The 22,173-nt window shown below is 48.2% G+C and overlaps 1 protein-coding gene across 1 annotated transcript in view; it reads left to right on the top strand.

Moving 5' to 3' along the window:
• SORD (sorbitol dehydrogenase) overlaps nucleotides 1-19,474 on the top strand; it is a 31,002-nt gene extending 11,528 nt beyond the window's left edge. The window contains exons 6-9 of the mRNA XM_075069441.1: nucleotides 563-628; nucleotides 4,452-4,627; nucleotides 12,806-12,927; nucleotides 17,289-19,474. Coding sequence (XP_074925542.1) covers nucleotides 563-628; nucleotides 4,452-4,627; nucleotides 12,806-12,927; nucleotides 17,289-17,454 — 530 coding nt within the window. The 3' untranslated portion in view covers nucleotides 17,455-19,474. The remainder of the gene's footprint in view (nucleotides 1-562; nucleotides 629-4,451; nucleotides 4,628-12,805; nucleotides 12,928-17,288) is intronic.
• The last annotated feature ends 2,699 nt before the right edge of the window (nucleotides 19,475-22,173 follow it).

The following is a 22,173-nucleotide window of genomic DNA, read 5'->3' as shown; positions in this document are numbered from 1 at the left end:
AGGTGGAGTACAGAAATCGATTTAAAGAGCCCTTTATATCGACATAAAGGGCGTTGTAGTGTGGACGGGTACAGCGTTAAATCAATTTAACGCTCTTTAAATCGATTTAAACGCGTAGTGTAGACCAGGCCATAGTGACCAGCCTGGTCTCTAGGTTCAGGGTGGAGCATTGTGTGCTGACAACTCCAGTCTCCATGGCCCACATCTCTATATTGAGGCCGAGGGTGGCCTCGGGCAGCAGTGCACTCCTTGGGCACACTTTGGCCAGCCCTGCTCCAAAATGGATTTGAAGTGCATGTTGTGGCTAAACAGGCAGTTTGGGTGGTAACAAGATACCTAGCAGTCTAGCAGTATTCCTCACTGCCAGCCCCAAAGCTAGGGCAATAAAAGCCATGCCCGCTGCCATTCTCAGTGCACTGCAGCAGATCATGGCATCTGCCATAATCCCAGTGTCAGTATTCCCTGGAGCTATACCCACAACACAGCGAGCTTTACACTCACTTCACAGTGATCGTGATTTTCCTGCATTCTGACATCTCCTTTTCCTTTCCTGTTGCTCCAGGACCCATTGGGCTAGTCTGCTTGCTCATCGCCAAGACGATGGGTGCTGCCCAGGTAGTAATCACTGGTAAGATCTTCTTTTAACCCTTAAAATGCTGCCTCAGTCTCACATATCCAAAAAAGGCTGCTCTTCCTGTGTGGCAGGTCATGGTACAAATTAGCAGCAGAAGTGCCAGGTGGGAGGACAAAGCTATGCTAGGTACCCAAGTAAAGATCATCACCTGGTGTCTGTGTGAGGCATGTAGGTGTCTTCAGCAGACCTGTTCTCTGTCCAGTTTTTCCTTTTGCATCTTAATGACCAGTAAAGGCAGATATAAATAGGACTGTGCTTATTTAGCACAGGTTTACTGAAATGTTTCCCAGGCCAGAGCCCACATGGAAACTACTAGGAGGATGCAACTGCACCCTTCACAGCTAGGAGTGTGCATGTTCATTAGCATTGAGGCATAAAACTGATGTTCCACCAGCTCATTAAAGACACGTTCTTCAAAAGTAGTGGTGCTAGCCTTGGTGTTTGTGCCAAATTCCAAGTCAGGTAATTACATTCTCCTCTCTAAATCCTCCTTCATCTCATTTGGTGTAGTATTCTTTCTGATCTGAATTATTGTATTATTTTGCTGTGCTCTGCTAATCAGCCTCCACCCTCCAGAGGTGACTGTGTTTGGGGGATGGACTGATTGCTCTCTATATAATTTACAAAGTGCTTTGCCATCCTTGAGGTGCTATAGAAATGAAATCTGTGCATAGAGTGACAAATGTTGATTGGTCATCCGCTAAGTTCCATCAAATGGTGAAGTTATCACTGAGGCTTCTGTAATTGTCCCTGACATTTGGTCCTCCCCAAGCTGCCTGCATCACAGATGCTGTTACTCAGACAGCAAGAGGCTCAGAAATGCCCACTGTGGGGCAGTCTTGTTCAAATGTTTCCCATGTTATCTGTGATGAGCGAGATCACCCCTCTTTGAACTTTAGGAGGCTGGCTGCCTTCAGGAAAATACTTTTCATGTTGGTGTTAGGAGGAACACCTCTCCAACCATTATTTGCCCAGACATTTTTACTGCACTTCCCGGTGGACTATTTTGTTTTCGTCATATTTGTAAAATATTTGCCTATAAAACTCTTTATCTGCATAGCACATTTCAAATAGATCTGTTTGTGGAGATATTTCCTGTTGCGTCTATAGAAGGACATAAATAGCTGAAAGGTAGAATAAATGACGCAGACCCATGCAATGCATTTCTGCTTGCCCAATTTCAGAAAAACTGTATAAGAATTGGAAAAATTACAGCGAAGGTTACAAAAATTTATTATAAGTATAGAACTGCTTCTGTATGAGGAGAGATTAAAAAGACTGGGGACTATTCAGCTTGGAAAAGAGATGGCTAAGGGGGAATATGGTAGAGGTCTATAAAATCATGACTGGTGTGGAGAAAGTGAACAAGGAATTGTTATTTACCCCTTCATGTAACACCGGAACTAGGGCTTGCACAATGAGATTAATAGCAGGTTTAAAACAAATAAAAGGAAGTACTTCTTCAAACAATGCACAGTCAACCTGTTGAATTTGTTCCCAGGGGATGTTGTGAAAGCCAAAAGTACAGCTGGGTTCAAAAAAGAATTAGATAAGTTCATGGAGGATAGGTCTGTCAGTGGCTGTTAGCCAGTTTGATCAGGAATTCTACCCTACGCTCTGGGTGTCCCTAGCCTCTGACTGCCAGAAGCTGGGGCTGGATGACAGGGGATGGATCACTCAATAATTGCCCCGTTCTGTTCATTCCCTCTGAAGCATCTGGCATTGGACACTTGTTGAAAGACAGGATACTGGGATAAATGGGCCATTGGTCTGACCCAGTATGGCCATTCTTATAACAGGTACTTGCAGGTGGAGGGAGCCAGGCACCCATGCCTGCTATAGAGCAAGTCTCCTAGCTGCTCCCCATTCAATAAGGAATGGACCTCTAAGTGCTGTCAGGTCCTGCACCGGGTATTAAATGGATCATTGTCCCTCTGCTTCAGAGTCTTTCCCCAGATCTCCTGCTCTTGTGATGAGGCCAAGGATTTTGATTTGGATATCCCTCAGGCCTGTCCTGTCCTTGATGGGGAGGTACACCTGCCCTTTCTAAAGGCTGTCTTTGTCCCTAGAAGGCTGAAAAGAGCAAACTTATCACCCAGCAACTATGCAATGGCCCAATAAAAATAATGCTAAAAAAGGGAAGGGGACAATCTAGGGCATACAGGTGGCCTCTCCCCGATTTCCTTTCCACATCCTCATGGAGGATGCTTGGAATCCAACCATGAAACTGGTGTCTCAGCAAAATCAGGAAGAGGGATTTCCCTCCTTTTCTCCCCTCAGGCTTGGCTACTGGACTTCATGTGCAGAGAGGATGTCCACGGTCATAAGCTGCACCTTAGCAAATAGCCCGCAATGATTTATTAAATATGGGAACCCAAAAGTTTCACCACAGTCCTGCATCTGGCAGCCATGCTGTGGTATCCTTCACCATGGATACTGTCCTCCTTTCCAGAGCAGATTTCTTCCCAAAAGACCCAGAGAACATGAAGCTAAAGGGAACCCTTACAAGAAATTTGGAAACTTCCCTAGCAGCTCTGTGGACTCCCCCCCCCCACCTGTTTGTCAACTGTGTTACAATGTGCCGGCCTCAAAGGGAAAGACCCCTCTAGTTAAGAAGAATTCGAGGAGGCCTTAATGCCAGACTCCTAGTAATGCTCTGGTCTTCATGCATTTGCTGCCAAAGTGATGGTATTGAATTCACCAGCAAGGCAGGTTATGGTTAGGTAGCTGGTAGACTGCGATCGCTGTGTGTTACACTTCTTCATAATTTTCTCACTGTTACTTTATGCTCCTTATGTAAATAAGAAAGTGTTATTTACCCCTTCTCGTAACACAAGAACTAGGCGTCACCAAATGAAATTAATAGGCAGCAGGTTTAAAACAAACAAAATGAAGTATTTCTTCATACAATGCCCTGTCAACCCAAACTCCTTGCCAGAGGATGTTGTGAAGCCCAAGACTATAACAGGTTTCAAAAAAGAACTTGATACGTTCATGGAGGGTAGGTCCATCAATGGCTATTAGCCAGGATGGGCAGGGATGCTGTCTCTAGCCTCTGTTTGGCAGAAGCTGGGAATGGGTGATGGGATGGATCACTTTATGATTACATGTTCTGTTCATTCCCTCTGGGGCACCTGGCATTGGCCACTGTTGGAAGACAGGATACTGGGCTAGATGGACCTTTGATCTGATAAAGTATGGCCATTCTTATGCTCTCTCCCATCTGCTTACCATCTCTGCCAACTGTCTCTTGTCTTGTATGTTGATTTTAAGCAATTTGGAGCAAGGGCTCCCTCTTTTATCGTAGTTGTACAGCAGCCAGCACAAAGGGGCCGGGACTTCTAGGCAGTTTACTAATTTGGTACAAATCATGAATAACCATGGTGATAATGTTACATCTGTAGAGAACCTCATTGTCGTCAGGTGCCTGCAGCTGCACCTTTGCTACATGTCTTGGTCAGAATGACTTGTCTCTGGGCTTCAGAATGTTAAGGCCTCAGCATCTTTGAAAGAGGCAACTTTCCCTGTGACTAGAATCCTGTTGGCGTCTCTTGTGCCTTTAAGTTGCTTGTTGCACATCTTTCCCCACCAGCCCAGAGAGAAGAGCCGATCTCCTACCCCATCCACGCACCATCAGGCTGAGGGAGTTCTGAAGGGGAACCAGACTTTTTCACCCAATGTGCCTGCATTGTGTGCATACAGTGTGCCCATGCCCCACTGGGCATGCTTGCTGCAGGGCCTCTCTGTGTGACATCTTTTCTTGCATGATGTTTTTCAGCCAGCTGCAGTTGTGTGATTTATTTTCTTCCTTCCCCAGATTTATCCACCTCCCGCCTGGAAAAAGCCAAAGAGATCGGGGCAGATTTCACCATTGAGATAAAGAAAGAGACCCCAAAGGACATGGCCTGCATGGTGCAAGATTTGCTTGACTGCATGCCTGACATAACCATGGAGTGCTCCGGGGCAGAGGCCAGCATCCAAACTGGCATTTACGTGAGTTCTTCCTTCCCTTATCCAAGATCAGTGCCGGCATTTACTTCTCTCTTTTCAGGTTGGTCATTCGAGTGGCTAAAAATAAAACGAGAGGTGAAACTGTGTGAGAAATCCACTTTACTGGCCAGACTCCTCTACCAGCAGGGCAGTCAATGCATGACAATGGAGATTTCAGCCCTTTGCTGGCGCGCAGCCACTTGTTCAGGCAGATGGAGGGCTGCACCCACCATAGTGTCTCTGAGGCCACTTGGCTTAATTTACCTTGTGGTGGATCTGTGTCAGAGCCAAGGCTTGCAATGGAGCTGTCAGTCCTCTGTGCCACCTTGAGCAGACTTAGTGGTAGATAGCATATGTAGGTAGCATTTACTTACCTCTAACTTGTGTGCCTGTATCTCAAGGCAGAACTTAATCGAGTGTGTGTATGCAGAAATAATAATATTGCTCTGCTCCCCTCCAGGAGAGCTGAGTTCTGTGCCATGGGGTAGCTATGCCCTCCCCATGCTATCAGGGACTGGGGGTGCTCTTTTCCTCTGTGCAGGGGACCTTGGCCTAAATATTCCAAAGCTGCTATGATTTTTGGGTGCCTAACTTTAAAGAAGTCTGAATTTCACAGGGCAGGTGCTCAATAATTTCTGAAAACTGGGTCCTTTTAGGATGTCCCTAGTTGGGCCCCTAGACTTTCTGACTACATAGGCCCTGATTTGTATTTCCAAGGAAGGGCTCTGGCTTACGGTGCAGTACTGTGTGCTGAGATATGGCGTAGAGAGGGTGCTGAGTTCTCTATGCATTGTGTCCTCTCCTTGCTGCTTCACCTCTCCTGTTTGTAGATGTCAATGTTGGCCATTGATTGAGGCGTGCAGCTCCACTTCCCTTGCAGCTAGCAGCACACAGCATGCAAGAGAGAGAGGCTTGCGTCAGCCCAAGGGAATGTGTTGTATTGGCTTCCAATTGGCCGTGGTCTTCTGTGGGTAATGGTGATGGCAGAACTGTTGTGTTTTCCTATCCTTGATTGATGTTGTGTTTTCCCATTCTCCTCCTGCCTTGCTGACTTCTCCAGTATCTCCTTCAATGGCTCTTCATCTCCCCACTCCATTATTTGTTAACATCCCCCAATTTGTCATATGTCCCCTCTTCATCTCTCATATACTCTCCTCACTGCTTCCTGTGTCTCCTCCCACTCATGACTTGCCCTCACTTCTCCCGAGCCTAGAATTGTCTCCCAGATTTTGTCCACCAAGCACCTTCTTCTTCTCTCTTACTCCAATTTCATCTTCAGACGCACCTTTCCCAGGACTATCGGGTTCTCCACTGTGCACACTGTCCCTTGGCCTATGTATGTATGCATTGTTTGCCTTGTGAGCTTTTCTGGGCAACTTGCTTCATGTACCCTTTGTACCCTAGCAGCGCTGTTGGAAGACTAGTTGTAGTAAGAACTAGGAGCAGTGAAATGAAGCCAAGTAAGTGAAAATGCAGGCTGAATCACAGGGCCATAACCCCTACTGTGCATTCTGCTGGGATGTAGAATGGTGCAGACAGAACACAGGGTAATGTATTCTAGGGAACAGCTCTGATTTGATGGGTCTTTTCCATCTCTAGGCTCTCAAGCACTGGTCCCATCTTCACCTCAGTCTTTGTGCAGGATTCTCATTGCTATCCATGAGATTGCCATAGCAATGCTAGTATTTCTGCCTACAGTTATGGGTCTGATCATCAACCAGATGGCTTCTGGTTATAAGTCATAGCCAGCATGGATTTGTCAAGAACTAATCATGACAAACCAATCTCATTTCCTTCTTTGACAAGGTTACTCACCTAATTCTACGGGGAAGCAGTAGATCTGATATATCTTGATTTTAGTAATGCTTTTGACTAGGGCTGTCGATTAATGGCAGTTAACTCACGCAATTAACTAAAAAAAATTAATCGCAGTTTTAATCGCACTGTTAAACAATAGAACACCAATTGAAATGTATTAACTATTTTGGATGTTTTTCTGCATTTTCATATATGTTGTATTCTGTGTTGTAATTGAAATCAAAGTGTATATTATTTTTTATTACAAATATTTGCCCTGTTAAAATGATAAACAAAAGAAATAGTATTTTTCAGTTCACCTCATGCAAGTACTGTAGTGCAGTGCTCCTCAAACTGTAGATTGGGACACAAAAGTGGGTCGCGACCCCATTTTAATGGGGTCACCAGGGCTGGCTTAGACTTTCTCAGGCCTGGGACTGAAGCCGAAGCCCGATCCCCACTGCCCATGGCTGAAGCCAAAGCCCAAGGACTTCAACCCTGGGTGCTGAGGGCTGGGGCTCAGATTACAGGCCCTCTGTCTGGGCTGAAACCTTTTGGCTTTGGTCCCCAACCCGGGGTGGTGGGGCTTGGGTGGGCTCAAGCTTCAGTCCCTCCTCCTGGGGTCATGTAGTAGTTGATTTGCAGATTTGACAAAACGCAAGCAGAACCCGTCATCAGCATGGACGCATGTCCCCGGGAATGGTGGTTGAAGCATGAAGGGGCATATGAGTCTTTAGTGCATCTGGCACGTAAATATCTTGTGATACTGGCTACAACAGTGCCATGAGAATTCCTGTTCTCACTTTCAGGTGACATAAACAAGAAGCGGGCAGCATTATCTCCTGCAAATGTAAAGAAACTTGTTTGTCTGAGTGATTGGCTGAACAACAAATAGGACTGAGTGGACTTGCAGGCTCTAAAATTTTACATTGTTTTATTTTTGAATGCAGGTTTTTTAATACATAATTCTACATCTGTGAATTCAACTTTAATGATAAAGAGATTGCCCTGCAATAGTTGTATTCGGTTAATTGAAAAATACAATATCTTTTTGTTTTTTTACAGTGCAAATGCTTAAATATAAACTCAGCACTGTACACTTTGTATTGTGTTGTAATTAAAATCAATATATTTGAAAATGTAGAAAACATTCAAAAATATTTAAATAAATGGTATTCTATTATTGTTCAACAGTCTGATTAATTGCAATTGATTTTTTTAATTGCGCGATTAATTACAATTAATTTTTTAATCACTTGACAGCCATACTTTTGACACAGTCCCACATTACATTCTCATAGCCAAACTAAGGAAATATGGTCTAGATGAAATGACTATAAAAGTGGGAGTACAAATGGTTGAAAGACTGCTCAAAAAGTAGTTAGCAATGAGGATTGGTCCTGCTTGAGCAGGGGGTTGGAATAGATGACCTCCTGAGGTCCCTTCCAACCCTGATATTCTATGGTTTCCTGTCAAACTGGGAGGCCTATCTGGTGTGGTTCTGCAGAGGTTAGTCCTGAGTCTGGTACTCGTCAATATTTTCGTTAATGACTTGAATGATGGAGCAGAGACCATGCTTATAAAATTTGTAGATGACTCCAAGCTGGGATGGGTGGCAAGTAATTTGAAGAGCAGGCTTAAAATTCAAAACAGACTTGACAAATAGGAGAATTGGTCTGAAATCAGCAAGATGAAATTCAATAAAGGCAGGTGCAAAGTACTGTACTTAGGAAGGAAAAATCAAATGCACCACTACAACATGGGAGATAATTGGCTAGGTGGTAGCACTGCTGAACAAGAGCCAGGAGTTAGAGTAGATCACAAATTATGAGCCAGCAATGTGATGAAGTTGCAAAAAAGGCTGTCGTTTTCGGGTGTATTAACAGGAGTGTCATTTGTAATACATGGGATGGAATTGTTCTGCTCTGCTCGGTACTGGTGTGGCCTCAGCTGGAGTATTGTGTCCAGTTCTGAGTGCTGCACTTCAGGAAAGATTTGGACAACCTGGAGAGAGTCCAGAGAACAACAAAAATGATAAAACATGTAGAAAACCTAACGTATGAGGGAAAGTTATAAAAACTGGACACATTTAGTCTTGAGAAAAGACTGAGGAGGGACCCGATAATGGTCTTCAGATATGTTAAGAGCTGTTATAAAGAGGACTGTGATCAATTGCTCTCCATGTCCGCTGAAGGCAGGGCAAGAAGTAATCAGCTTAGTCTACAGCAAGGGAGATTTAGGTTACATATTAGGAAAAACTTTCTAACTCTAAGGGTAGTTAAGCTCTGGAACAGGCTTCCAAAGGAGTTTGTGGAATCCCCATCACTGGAAGTTTTAAGAACCAGTAGGACAGCCTAGGTTTACTTGGTCATGCCCGAGTGCAGGGGGCTGGACAGAATGACCTCTTGAGGTCCCTTCCAGCCCTACATTTCCATGCTGTCCTGGATGATCACATGAGCTCTCCCTCTGATGTAATATTAATGTACTATGAGTCTATATCTACTACAGAAAACATTACCATTGTTTACACTGACCCCACTGATTTTGCAATCAGTCTTGGCAATTGCTAAGTTAAATAAAGACCTATTTGCCTAAGTTTTCTGTGACTAACCGAGATAAGTGAAGCCTAGAGGAAGTAGTGCCCAGAAGCCCCGGGATTCTGAAACAAGCTGCAGTACAGATAGCTTCTGTATCAGGAGCGCTGCAAGAGAACTCAGCCAAACCTCTGCTGGCATGACTGAAACACCAGCCCCCAGGAAACAGCAGACACGCAGTGGCCTTGTGGGGAATTTCACAGTGAGGGAGATATTGAGGCCTGTCCTATGCAGCTTCATTAACAACCTCAGGGCTTAACTGTGTCATGTAGCACAGCTCAGTGTTAGGGGCACTACAGAGCAGTTGTGCCCCAGCCACAGCTCAGGGAGGCAGAATTCCCTTGCTACAGCTGCTGCTACACCTGCTGCTGTGCCAGTCCTGCCCTGGAGTCTTGTAGTGTCAGGCACTGCAGTGGTCTGGTATTTATATGGGTTATAAAGGGGGACCACATTCCTTGACCCATCCCCCTCACTGTGCACTGGCCTTGTGAGAATAGCAGATCACAGGGGTCATTTGGCAGAGCCCCAGTATCTCCAGCTCTGCAGCCTAGTAACAACAGTAACAGTGGGATTTTGGCGTCTCTTGCTCTTTGTGTGCAAAGTATGTGGGGGAGTGTGACCTAGCCTTATATCTGAGATTGAACATTGATTCACACTCTGGTTTGGCAATATCATCTTTTCCTGGGAACCTCCACTGGGAGAACGGGAACAATGTCACTCTTCTGCTGTGGTCTGGAGCACTGTGGAACCTGTCAGCAGTCATGTATGCCTGTGCAAATAACAGCACTTGTGACTAAGCAATGTTTTCTTCAGAAAACTTCTTAATCCCAGGCTTGAAAGAGAATGGATCCTTCTTGGGTCAGGTGCCAAGAGCCAGGAATATAGCCCAGATGGGTTATTGAAGGCCCATTGAGAACATCAGTAAGTTGTATGTGCTATGGAGCAACTGAGAGTGTTATTTAGAGATCCAAACTAATGCCCTGGTATGCAGCACAGGGTACGTCTACACTGCACGATTATTTCGAATTAGCTTAAACCGATATTACAAAACAGATCTAATAAAATCGGTTTAGCGTGTCCACAGTGGGATCCCGAAATCGATTGTTTCGCGTCCATGGTACAAAGCTACCATCGATTCAGGAGCGGTGCACTGTGGGTAGCTGTTCCTCAGCTATCCCATAGTTCCCACTTCCGGGTTGAGAGCACAGTGCCTGATGGGCAGAAAACATTGCCCTGGGTGGTGCTGGGTACAGCCTCACCCCCCCTTGTGAAGGCAGCAGGCAACCCTTTGGCGCCTTTTTCGCGGAGTGCATTGAGCAAACGCCATGCACCAGCAATCTTTCCCTTTTTTTTTTCACGTGGTGGTGGGGGGAAATAAACTGAGGAGCTGTTCCCTGAACCACGCCAGACACTGTGTTTGAACCTACAGACATTGGAGCTCAGCCAGAATGCAAATAATTTTCAACGAGACTGCTGTGGACTGGGGATAGCTGGAGTCCTCAGTACCCCCTCCTCCTTCATGAGCGTCCATTTGAGTCTCTGGCTTCCCGTTACGCTCTGTTACGCAGCGCTGTGTATCCTGGAGTTTTTATTCAAACGCTTTGGCATTTCTGTTCTGTAAGGGAGTGGATACAACAGATTTGTCTCCCACTACGCGATCAGACCTAGTATCTCCCGTAGGGTCTATGCTGGAGCTCTTTTTCGATTTGAGACTGCATCGCCAGCCGTGCTGATCAGAGCTCACGCTGGGCAAGCAGAAATGTAATTCAAAAGTTCGGCGGGGCTTTTCCTGTTTACCTGCCCGCTGCATCCGAGTTCAGATTGCTGTCCAGAGCGGTCAGTGCTGCACTGCTGGGATGCCGCCCGGAGCCAATAATGTCGATTTCCATCCACACGAACCCTAATCCGAGTTATCACTATCGAATTAGCGCTACTCCTCTCGTTTGGGAGGAGTTCCGAAATAGATTTAAGGAGCCGTTTAACTCGATATTAATGACGACGTCATGTGAACGGATACAGCGTTAAATCGGTATATCGGCCATTAAACCGATTTAAAGTCGCAGTGTAGACCTGGCCACAGTTTCAGGCATAATAAATACATCAATAGATGTGCAGGTTATTATTAGACATTCTGAGCACTCCTGCATGAAATTATTTTATTATCAACTTTAATGTTTTGACAGCATAGTGTTATGGCAGGGCAGTGGACTGTGGCTCAAAAGAGCTGAGCTCTAATCCCACTCCTGACACTGCAGTGCTTTGTGTCCTTGAACCCAGCCTGTTCCCCTTTCTGTCCAGCTTGTCTGTTTAGATTCTAATTTCTGGGGCAGGGACTGTCTCTTGCAATGGAGCCCCGCTCTTGCTTGGGGCCTCTGGATGCTACTGTTACACAAATAATTAATAAGAGTAATTGAGACAGTTTGTTTCTTAGGCCTTGTCTACACGGGTGTTTCAGCCACTAGTGGAGCAGCCCAGTAGAAGGCCCCAGTGTAGAGGTAATTATATCAGTGCTGTGCAGGTTGCACCTCTTCACCTTACCCTTAGGCTCTACCCCAGTGCCTTTCTCCCTGAACTAGCAGAGACTCCCTTGCCAGAGGTCCTTAGGACCCATTCATGGAGCTCAGTAGAAAAAACAATTCAGCTCCACACAGTGTATTGTCTTTTCCTGGTAAGCTCTGCAGGGCTTGAGGGGGAGCAATGTGCTTCTCCACAGCCCACTCACTGCTCCCTCTGTCCTGGCCACTCTCTGTCCCCTCCTTGTGTGTTGACAAAGAGCTGCGGAGTGTCACCTTGGGACTTAGAAGGGTAGGAGAAAGGGACAGCTCTGTGCACAGGATGATGGGGAAGAGGATCTGGGTGGTTTTATTGGAAACTGTCTGAAACGTCAAAAGCATCTATGGGTATGTCTACACTTGGAGCTGGGAGTGTGCTTCCCATCTGAAGGAGGCATACTCGTGCGAGCTGTCATCAAGCTAGTGTGCTAAAGAGAGACTGTAGCTGTGGCAGTGTAGCCTGCAGGATGGGCCAGCTGCCCCAAGTACAAGCCTGTACATGCTTTAGGGCAGTGGTTCTCAAGCTGTGGGGTAGGCCTTCCAAGGGAGGCGCAGGAATGTGTCAAGAGAGGTGTGAACTCTGTGCTTTTTTTTTTTAAGAGCTGTGTCTGTCAGCCCCTGGTGAGTGGGCTCATAAAGAAAGGCTGTACACACCCAGGAAGTGGGGAGAAAGGGGACAGCCAGAGACGTACCACTTAGGTTCAGGCTCTTCTCCCTCGGCCCAACTTTCACCGGGAGGCAGCCCAGGCTCAGGTCTCTCCTTCCACCTGCTTCCCCAATCCTTTACTTGGAGGCAGCGGGGTTCTGGCTGTCAGCCCTGGGGTGGCAGCAGCAGCGCAGAAGTAAGGGTGGCAATGGGGCACTAAGTCTGCTGTGAAAAATTATATTGACAAATACCACTTTTCACATTGTCACCCTTACTTCTGTGCTGCTGCTGGCAGGGCGGTGCCTTCAGAGCTGGGCACCCAGCAAGCAACCGCTGTTCACCACTCTGCCTGGGTATATGCACTGGGGGGAAACGGGGGTGGGGCGTAGGAGGGTGTAAATGACTACAGACACACAGAAGCGGGAACACGATCAAAAAAGTTTGAGAATCACTGCTTTAGGGTATCAACTCTTTTTATAGCCTGCTCAGAAGCCTGGCAGCAATGTCCTTTTTCGCTATATACACAGGAGCTTGTCACCTTCCATGGGCAGGCAGCATTTGCATTTATTTTGTTTCTGTTATTCCTTCTCAGGCCACTCGCTCAGGTGGGACCCTGGTTCTGGTGGGGCTGGGACCGGAGATGGTCCATGTCCCCATCGCGAATGCTGCTGTGCGGGAGGTGGATATCAAGGGGATATTTCGCTACTGCAATACGTGAGTATTGGTCAGGGTGCACTGGCATGCCAACAGACTACTCCATTGTCCATGAAGGAATTAATTCCTCCACAAGGAAGGAGGAAATGGAAGACCCTGTAATGTTCCCCTTCTAATCAGTCCTTCTCAGGACAATGTAAATGTCCCTGTTGCAGAGTGGGGTCCCTGTCAGACCATCACCCCCACTCCTCCTGCATCACACATCTTGGAGACTGGCTGGCTTTCCAAGTGACACTGCAACATTTTAGGGAAACTGGCAAATGTGTGCAGTGCAAACCTACTCCCATTTCAACACAGGAATGGTGGGGATAGGTGAGGCGGTGGGAGCCAGGCAATGGGTGAGGTGGGGGAATAGACAATGGGGGTTGAGTGGAAAGATGGTGGCCAGGAGATGGGGACTGGACTTGATGACCTCTCAAGGTCCCTTCCAGTCCTAGAGTCTATGAATCTATGGGTAAGGAGTTGGAGGTGGGACAGGAGGATAGGTGGGGGCCAGCGGATGGGGGATGAGGTGGGAGCTGGATGATAAGGAATCGGCGAGGAAAGGGTTGTGTGGCGACGTCGGGGCTGGGATATGGATGAGGAAGTGGCCAATGCATGAAGAGTAGGAGCTGGGTGATAGAGAATCAGTGAGGAGGTGGTGGCCAAGGGATCCATGGGGAGGTGGGCAATGCGGGATGGATAGGGAATGGATGGGGAGCTGAGCACTGGGAGATAGGGGATGAGTGAGCATATGGGGGTGGGTAGATGAGGGCCAGAAGTTGGGTGAGTAGGTGGGGAGATGGGGTGGTGATGAGGAAATGCGGGGTGGGCAATGGAGGATGGGTGAGAGGTGTCCATGAGGCAATCTCTGTAATGAGATATGGTCTGTGCTGGGAAGAAGTCTGAGAGCTCTGCCTTCATGCAGATAGACACAAATCTCATTATTGGCTGCAAAATTGTCAAACTCTCTGAAAATCCTGTCATATGTGTGTTTTGACCTCTTGTGGCAGTGAGATATGAACCTGGATTTAACAACAAATCCTGCAGATCTAGAGGGTAAAAATAAGATCCTACTTGTTTGTGTCCTGTAACTAGGGCCTTACCAAATTCATGGTCCATTTTGGTCAATTTCACAGTCATAGTATTTTAAAAATAATAAATTTCATGGTTTCAGATATTTAAATCAGAAATTTCACAGTATTGTAACCCTGGGGGTCCTAACCCAAAAAGAAGTGGTGGAGAAGGGGATTGCAAGGCTATTGCTGGGAGATCATGATATTGCCACCCTTACTTCTGTGCTACTGCCTTCAGAGCTGGGCAGCTGGAGGGCAGCTGCTGGCCAGGTGCCTAGCTCTGAAGGCAGCACCACCGCCAACAGCAGTGCAGAAGTAAGGGTGGCAATACCATACATGTCACCCTGCCTTCAGAGCTGAACTACCAGACAGTAGATGTGGAGCTTCCTGCAGCCAGGGGACGTTCCCAGAGATGGGTCTGACATGACCTCTGGAGCGACCCGTGCAGAGGAAAAGGAAGTCCTGTCCATCCCCAGCCTGTCCGGGACTAGCAGCTGGAGCCCAGCAGACAGTAAGAGCCCCCAGCTGGGGTGCCCTCAGCCTTGTCCCTTCCTGGCTCCACAGCCAGTGCTTGGGAGTTAAAGGGGCCTTGGACTGACTCCGTGTGCGTGTGGGAAGGGGTGACCATGGCACTCCCCTGACCACAAGGCCTTGGGTGGTTGCCCACTTGCCCACGTGTAAGGCCAGTCCTGACACCCCGCCCCCCCATTTCTGCACTGCTGCTGGGGGTGTCACTGCCTTCAGAGCTCAGCTCCCGGTCAGCAGCTACTGCTCCCTGGCCGCCCAGTTGTGTGAAATCTGATCTCCCCTACAATAGCCAGATTTCACCGGGGAGATCAGATTTCACGGTCCATGATGCATTTTTCATGGCAGTGAATTTGGTAGGCCCTTACCTATGACAAGCTTGATCCAGTCTTGCTAGTTTGGTGATTTTGCACTTAGTCTAGGCTGTAGTTTCCCAGCTCTGTTCTCCAGGGGTTTGTTCATGGAATTGTCATGTGATTTATGGCAATTTAATTCTGAAAGAATGGCTGAATAAAGAAGACGCAGATTTAGACCTCATCTATCCAGTTTTACATTCTGTCTATGCCAGACGTGGGCAAACTATGGCCCATGGGCCACCTCCGGTCCGCAGGACCCGTCCTGCCTGGCCCCTGAGCTCCTGGCTGGGGAACTTAGTCCCCAGCCCCTCCCCCGCTGTTTCCCCTTGCCTGCAGCCAAGCCACCATGTGGGCTGTGCTCTGGCCCGCTGCTCCTGCTAGGCAGCATGGGGAGTGCAGTTGGCTCTGGCTGGGTGTCACAGCTGCAAGCTCCTGCTGCTGGTAAATGGGCAGGGAGTGGGGGGGGTTGGCTAAGGGAGTGGGGGATCCTGGGAGGCAGTCAGGGAGGAGGGGGCAGCTGGATGGAGCGGAGGTTCTACAGGGGGTGGTGGTCAGGGGATGGGGAACAGGGAGGGCTGGGAGTGGGAGTCCCAAGGGGCCTGTCAGGGGGCAGGGATGTGGATAGGGGTTGGGAGGGCAGTCAGGGGACAGGGAGCAGGGGGGGTTGGATAAGGGCATGGGATCCCAGGGGGCAGTTAGGGGCGGGTGGTCCCGGGAGGTGGTGTTCAGGGGACGAGGAGCAGAGGGCAGTTGGATAGGGGGTGGGAGTCCTGGGGGGGCTGCCAGGGGGCAGGGGTGTGGATAGGGGTCGGGGCAGTCAGGGGACAGGGAGCAGGGAGGTTGGATGAGGGCGGGGGTCCTGGGAGGGGAGGGTCAGGGGACAAGGAGCAGCAGGAGTTGGATGGGCTGGGGGTTCTGAGGAGGGCAGTCAGGGGCCAGGAAGCGGGAGGGGGCCAGGCCATGTGGGGAGGTACAGCCTTCCCTACCCAGCCCTCCATGCAGTTGCACAAACCCAATGTGGCCCTTAAGCCAAAAAGTTTGCCCACCCCTGGTTTATGCTGTAGAAACAGCCATGTTGATGGATGTAGGTCAGTCTCACAGCATAGATGGGACTGAGCTGTGCTTTACCCTGTCTCTGGAGCAGGCTGTAACTTTGGTCTCACTGGTGTGGCAGAGCTGGGTTTAGTTTTGTGTAGCAATTTGTCTCTTCAAGTCCTTCCTTTTCTTTAGTAGGGACTGATCTCCAGAGATTTTCCTATTTTTTATTCTTAGCTACAGCCAGGCTTCCCTGGGGAGCTGTTTAATTGGAAGGTTTGCTTCTGTGTTGGTTTTCTTAGCTCCCATCGTCTCTCTCTGTCGAATTCTAGCTTTTGCTCAGGCAGAGATTGAGCTGTAAGCCAATACAAGTGCAATACAACCCATGGAAGCTACTCTGTGAATTTCTGTGCTCCTCTTACCCCCAAAGGGGGCAGTATTGGCACGCACACAAGCAGTTATCTGTGGATACACACCACTGGCTCCTTAAATGCATTGAACTCTAAGTGAACCATTTGAGCTAAAAACACAGTAGAGATGCCAGAGGTCTCGATTTTACCTAGTAACCAACATGTGTAACCAAGGAGGCAGAGCGATAAAGGAGCAGTGTGCAGCACTGATATTTTTTTTCAAATTTCATTTTGCTGTGATTTGAATACACAGTAACTCCCAATGCTTGTCGCTTATTCTGCTGGAGCAGACCACAGCTAGCTGTCCCATGTGAACAGCGTGCATAACCATTGGCTCGGTATTACTGTACTCACTTTGGAGTCATTACCTTATACACAAAACCTCAGAAACCCTTGGCCAATGCAAGCTCAGTGCTTCCAAACAGAAAGACTATGGTGGTGGTTTATAGCAGGCAGAGAATCATAGGAGGTAAAAGAGCTCCAAGCAGAGGGCTCAGTCAAGGTCCTTTGCTCCAGCAGGAGCTCCGAGAGGCACTCTGTTTCATGGAGCTCCTGGAGTTCTCCCTGCTTCATCCCTGAACAGGTGCAGTGTCTGTGCTACCTTCTGAGCCTGGCCTGCTCTGCTTGCCAGTGTGGAAGGTGGGGACAGGGCAGAGCCATGGACCTGCCCTGGCCCATATAGTCCCTGCTAATCAGGAGCAGGCTTTGCACTCTGCTTGAGAGCTCAGTCCTGAAGCCTTTTGCATGATTTTATGGGAGTGACATATGGAACTGGACTCTAAAGAAAGTGCTTCTCGCCTGTTTAGCAATAACTGAGGAAGGCCCCTGCAGACCTGTCATGTCCTATTTCTGAGCGTTGTAAGAATGCTGCCTCATGTCTGGATGGTTCTTGTGCAATTACGCAGATCTGCTGGTCAGTATACAAATTCCCTAGACCTAGAGGGCTACCCTTATCTTTCACTGTTTGTGTCCCCTTCCAGGTGGCCCATGGCGATTGCTATGCTTGCATCCAAGAAAGTGGACGTCAAGCCTTTGGTTACACACCGCTTCCCTTTGGAAAAAGCGCTAGAGGCCTTTGAGACAGTCAAGAAGGGCTTGGGAGTGAAAGTTATGCTGAAGTGTGACCCCAGTGACCAGAATCCCTGAAGCATGGCACTGCACTCCTCCCCTATTATACTGCCTGGCTTAAAGATGAAGAATGAGCTCTCTAGAGAGATGGGAACTGTAATAATAAGTTTATAAGTCGCATATAGTGTTTGAGGAATAAAGTTATGGTCACCTGTTGTGCAGACAGTGCATTGAAGGAAAAGGGATTATTGATTAAGGATATTTACAGCCTTATAGCTGCTTAAACAGGGAACCACTATTTGGAAACCAAATTTGGACCAGAATCCTCCCCTCAGATCCGTACTGGAGATCTTGGCTCGGTCTTCTTCCCCCTACGAATGCAGCTCACTGAGGATCCTGAGAGAAGAACTTTTCTCCTGGAGAGGACCTGTTGGTATTCATCTCTTCTCTAATAGACTAGACATTTTGAAAACCGGAGATCTCTCTAGTTGTGTATCAGACAAAAGGCTTCACCCTGCCCGCTTGCATTGAAGAACCACCTATGTCACAGCTGGGATTTGTACATGCTGAAGCACTGAATAAGAGTTTCACACATTTGACTCCTGTTAATGGCAATGAAAGTTGTGCAGAATAGTTTGTCTGGGCCTCTATTCAAGGCTGGGACAATAGTATCCTGGGTCAAGATTTGTTCCAAATGGGTGTTGGGCCTGTTTGGTGCGGTCAGACCTGTGTACAAGCCCCGGCAAAGCAGAGTTATGGAATACTAATACTTGAATACTCTGTCTGTCAGGACTCTACAAACATGGAATGAAGTCTGGGCATTTCAGCTCTGTGGGAGGTTCTTTGACATTCATGTTGTAAATAGGGGGGAGGGATAGCTGAGTGGTTTGAGCATTGCCCTACTAAACCCAGCGTTGTGAGTTCAATCTTTGAGGGAGTCATTTGGCAATCTGTGGCAAAAAAAATCTGCCTGGGGATTGGTCCTCCTTTAAGCTGGGGGTTGGACTAGATAATCTCCTGAGGTCCCTTCCAAGCCTGATATTCTATGATCTTCTTTTTTGGGGGAGGGGCAGAGGGATAGCTCAGTGGTTTGAGCATTTAACAAGACACATGCCGTTCAGGCTCCAGCAGTCACAAAGCACTTGCAAGAGAAACCAGCCATGGCTACTCCATCACCATGGCCGTGGCTACTCCATCTTTACCCACCTAGACATCTCCACCTGTGGGAGGAATGTGGAGGCTGCAGAGCAGACACTCTTAGACATTCTTACCACCAGCAGGATTAGGTTCCATGGTAGTGCAAAAGGCTACATTTACAGCTTCTGCTGCTGCTAGTACTAGTGGATCTGCACCAGTGGAGAATTACAGATCCAGATTTTGCAGCACAGGATACAAAGATGGGTTGGGCAGCCCCCTTTTCTCCCAGTGAAAAGTGAGCATTGGGGAAGGAAAGGCAGCTTCACAAGAGTTTCCATAGGTTTATTGGGGGGGTTTTAGCACAGGAGGTTGTACTGAAGAGGTGAAGTCTGCAATGCTTATCCATCCACTGCACCAGCCCTGTGCACACCGTCCCTGCACAATGAGAATGGAAAGCTTTAAGCCAGGGGCTGGGCTGATCTGCCCAGGGGAGGGGCAGAGGCCAGTCACTAGAGAGATTTAGCCACTTTGATGAAATAATAATTCATGAAAAATGTTTTGTTCTTAAATTCTGAGTAACACAGGAAAAGATGGGATATGTTGAATGGTAGGAGCTCAGTTTGTGATTGGATGTTCAGCAGCGTGGATCTCTGCAACTGCAATTGCTTCTGTCAGAGCTGGGCATGCGTCATTTGCCTAGGGAGTGCCTCCGTTGGGTGTGCCCAAAGGAGCTAAAAGGGGGTTACAGATTTTAATCCATATCACAACACGGGGCAATGATTTGTGCTGTGGGGTACAAGCTCACTGCATTGCAAATAACGAAACGGCCTGCTAATTACATCTCCTACTTTATGTTTCCAGTTGATTTTATTCTGTTAGCAAGAAATCTGCCTAATGGCCCGAGGTCTGTTTCTTGGACCAGTACTGAGCTTTCACAATAAATGATGGAAATGGTCCTGTCTCACTGCCTGCTGTATGTTTCTTAAAGCATCTGGTGGTGGTTCCTGATGGGATTTGTGGCTGTTCATCTTGGGGACCATGTTCTTGTCCCATCCCGCACTCCTTCCTAAGGAAGGTTTGAGCCAGCTGTATCCCTGTGCAATCCCATTCCCCACCCATTCCCCATCTCAGTAGGTGGGCATGCCCCACTGGCCTAGGGAGTGCCTCCGCTGGGTGTACCCAAAGGAGCTAAAAGGGGGTTGCAGATTTTAGTCCCTATCACAAGCCCAGCTGCCCAGTTGTCAGTGTTGGATAGCTGAGAGTCTCGGCACTTTTCCTAAGGTGAGCCTTTGTTATCTTCTTATCCTTAGACATAGTGATCCAGCAAATGATGACTGAGCCCAGTGGAGAAGAGTACAGAGTTCACAGCTGCCCCTACTCTATGGCCAGCAGGTCAGTTATGGTCTTATGCACGATTATAATGAGAACATCACACTTATAAGAGAGAGCTACTATGGAGGTGGCCAACCCATTCACCAGGTCCACATAGGGTAGGGGAGATCTGTGCAAGTGGCACCTCCAGACCTCTTCCGATTGTGGGCCAACCTAAGACCCTCATCTCCACGTGCTGTAACTCTCATCCTTCTAGCGGGGGGCTGCTGCACAAAGGGAGCTGGGATTGGAGGGTTAGGAATTCTTTCTATAGGAGATTATATTGTGCTGTTAGAAAGGCTTGGCATCATTCTGAGGGGTTTAAGGATCCAGAGCAGCAGCCAGGCACACAGGGAGGTGACTCAGGTGAGCTAAGCACTTGGGTCGCTGTTCTTAGTCTGCTCACTGAGCAGCACACACCACTGACCCCGACCACCCAAACTGCCACCTCCTCACTCACTCTGGACACTCAGGAGCTGGTAACCTTCAGAGCTTCATGATGTCCTTCCCTGCAGGCATTGGCTGTATGGCGATTTAACTCATTTGTTTTTTAGCACTGCTTTGTCAGCACTATCTCTAATGCTGGGTATCTGAGGCAAGCACATGGCAGGAGCAAAAGGGCTGGATCTGTCCGTTCAGTGAGGTCACCAGGGGATATGGATCAGTGTTCATACCTGGCATGGGCTGGGGAAGCTAATGATCCAGCCAGCGGACCAAACTGGTAATGAATCCTGGTCACGATGCACATTGTGCATATGCTTAGCAGAATGGAGTCACCTCCAAAACAATGCTAGGAAAAGGGGATACTCATGAGAGGAAGAGCTGTTTTGGGAACAGCCTTGATGAGGTACCATCACGTTCACGTTTTAACTGGACATCAGCTAGCTTTGGCAGGCCCCAGCACGTCTGGCAGAGCTAGTACTTTCCAAACTTTACTCTGGAGGAATGCTAGTCTCCCCATAGCTAAAGAGGTAAGTTGCTTGCTATTACAAACCCTGTTTGGACAGCCACCACTCTAACTTCATTAAAACTAACCTGGCCATTGGGCGGTTCACACGCAGGAGCTAATGCTAGGGTAGAATTTTGTTGGAAAGTTGAAGGCCAATTGGACAAAGTCCCGGATGGAATTTAGGATTCACAAAATGTTCATGTTTTGAAGTTTCCTGTCTGTGCTTTGGCTCATCATTGCTCCAAAATGGCTTGAAATGGAACCTCCTCATTTATGTTTTGTTCTGTTGGCCTCAGCCAGAATTGCTAGTTTGTGGATGTGGGGCGGGGGGATGGGGGAGGATGGACAGAATATGTAATTATTAAAAGCCGCTGATGCATCTGGATCATAGTGCAGATTCCGTACAGTCCTGGAATCTGATCTGGATTTTATGGGCCTTAAGCAGCCCACTTCAGGGTCATGTGAGTTTCCCAGAGCTCCTGCCCCTGCTGTGCTTCGGGGAGGGGCATAGGACTAATGAACTGAGCAGAGGGCTGGGAGCAAGGGTCTAATTACAAAAAAAAAAAAAAAAATAGGTGGTGAAGTTCTCCCAGGCTCCACCTGCAATACAAGCTCCACCCACAATGGAAAATTGCACGCACACATAACACCCTTGTGCCCCAATACCCTGGGAAGGGGAACAGCCTAACACCCAGACAGAACACAAGCATTGGACTGAAACTGTGCTGAGCTCTCAGATCCCTCAATGGGGACTCTCCCTTCCACAGCTGCTGCTCCTCCCTTGCTCAGGAGGACTCTGCAGTGGTCCTGACCTGCAGGAAGCTGACACTCATCTGCTGCAGCAACTATTCTGACCTGCTGCTCCTGTTACCTCCCCCAGACATACTTACCACTGCTGCACCCCCTGAGGCCACCCTCATGAGCTTCTGAAAGCCTCCACAGGGCAGGGTCCAGTGGAGCCATTCTCCCCTCCCCTACCCTGAACTTCTGGAGAGCAAAATGCACCAGAGCCACTCTCTGCCCCACCAGGTTCTGCAGGGTCCCAAGGGCACGAAACAGGGAGTGGCCCCAACCACCCTTCAGGTCTTTCTAACTCAGCGTCACATTGGGAGCTCATGTTCAGCTGATCACCCCCAGATTCTCCGTGATGGGTGTCCACCCCACACAAGGCCTGAAGGGTTAAGGTGGCCAGGTGGACCAATTAAGCATCTAGGCTGCACCTGGAGGAGAAGCCAGGGAGCAAGGGCTAATTAGAGATGAAGGCTCAACTGGATGGGTCCAGGAGGGACCTGTACATAGCCCAGGAGTGAGAGCAGCCAGGGGCTGCAGGGAAGTAGCTG

This window comes from Chelonoidis abingdonii, chromosome 9, assembly GCF_003597395.2.
Source record: "Chelonoidis abingdonii isolate Lonesome George chromosome 9, CheloAbing_2.0, whole genome shotgun sequence".
Taxonomy (NCBI): Eukaryota; Metazoa; Chordata; order Testudines; family Testudinidae; genus Chelonoidis; species Chelonoidis abingdonii.
Note: the sequence above shows the minus strand (reverse complement) of the source record. Positions and strands in the feature narration are given on the sequence as shown.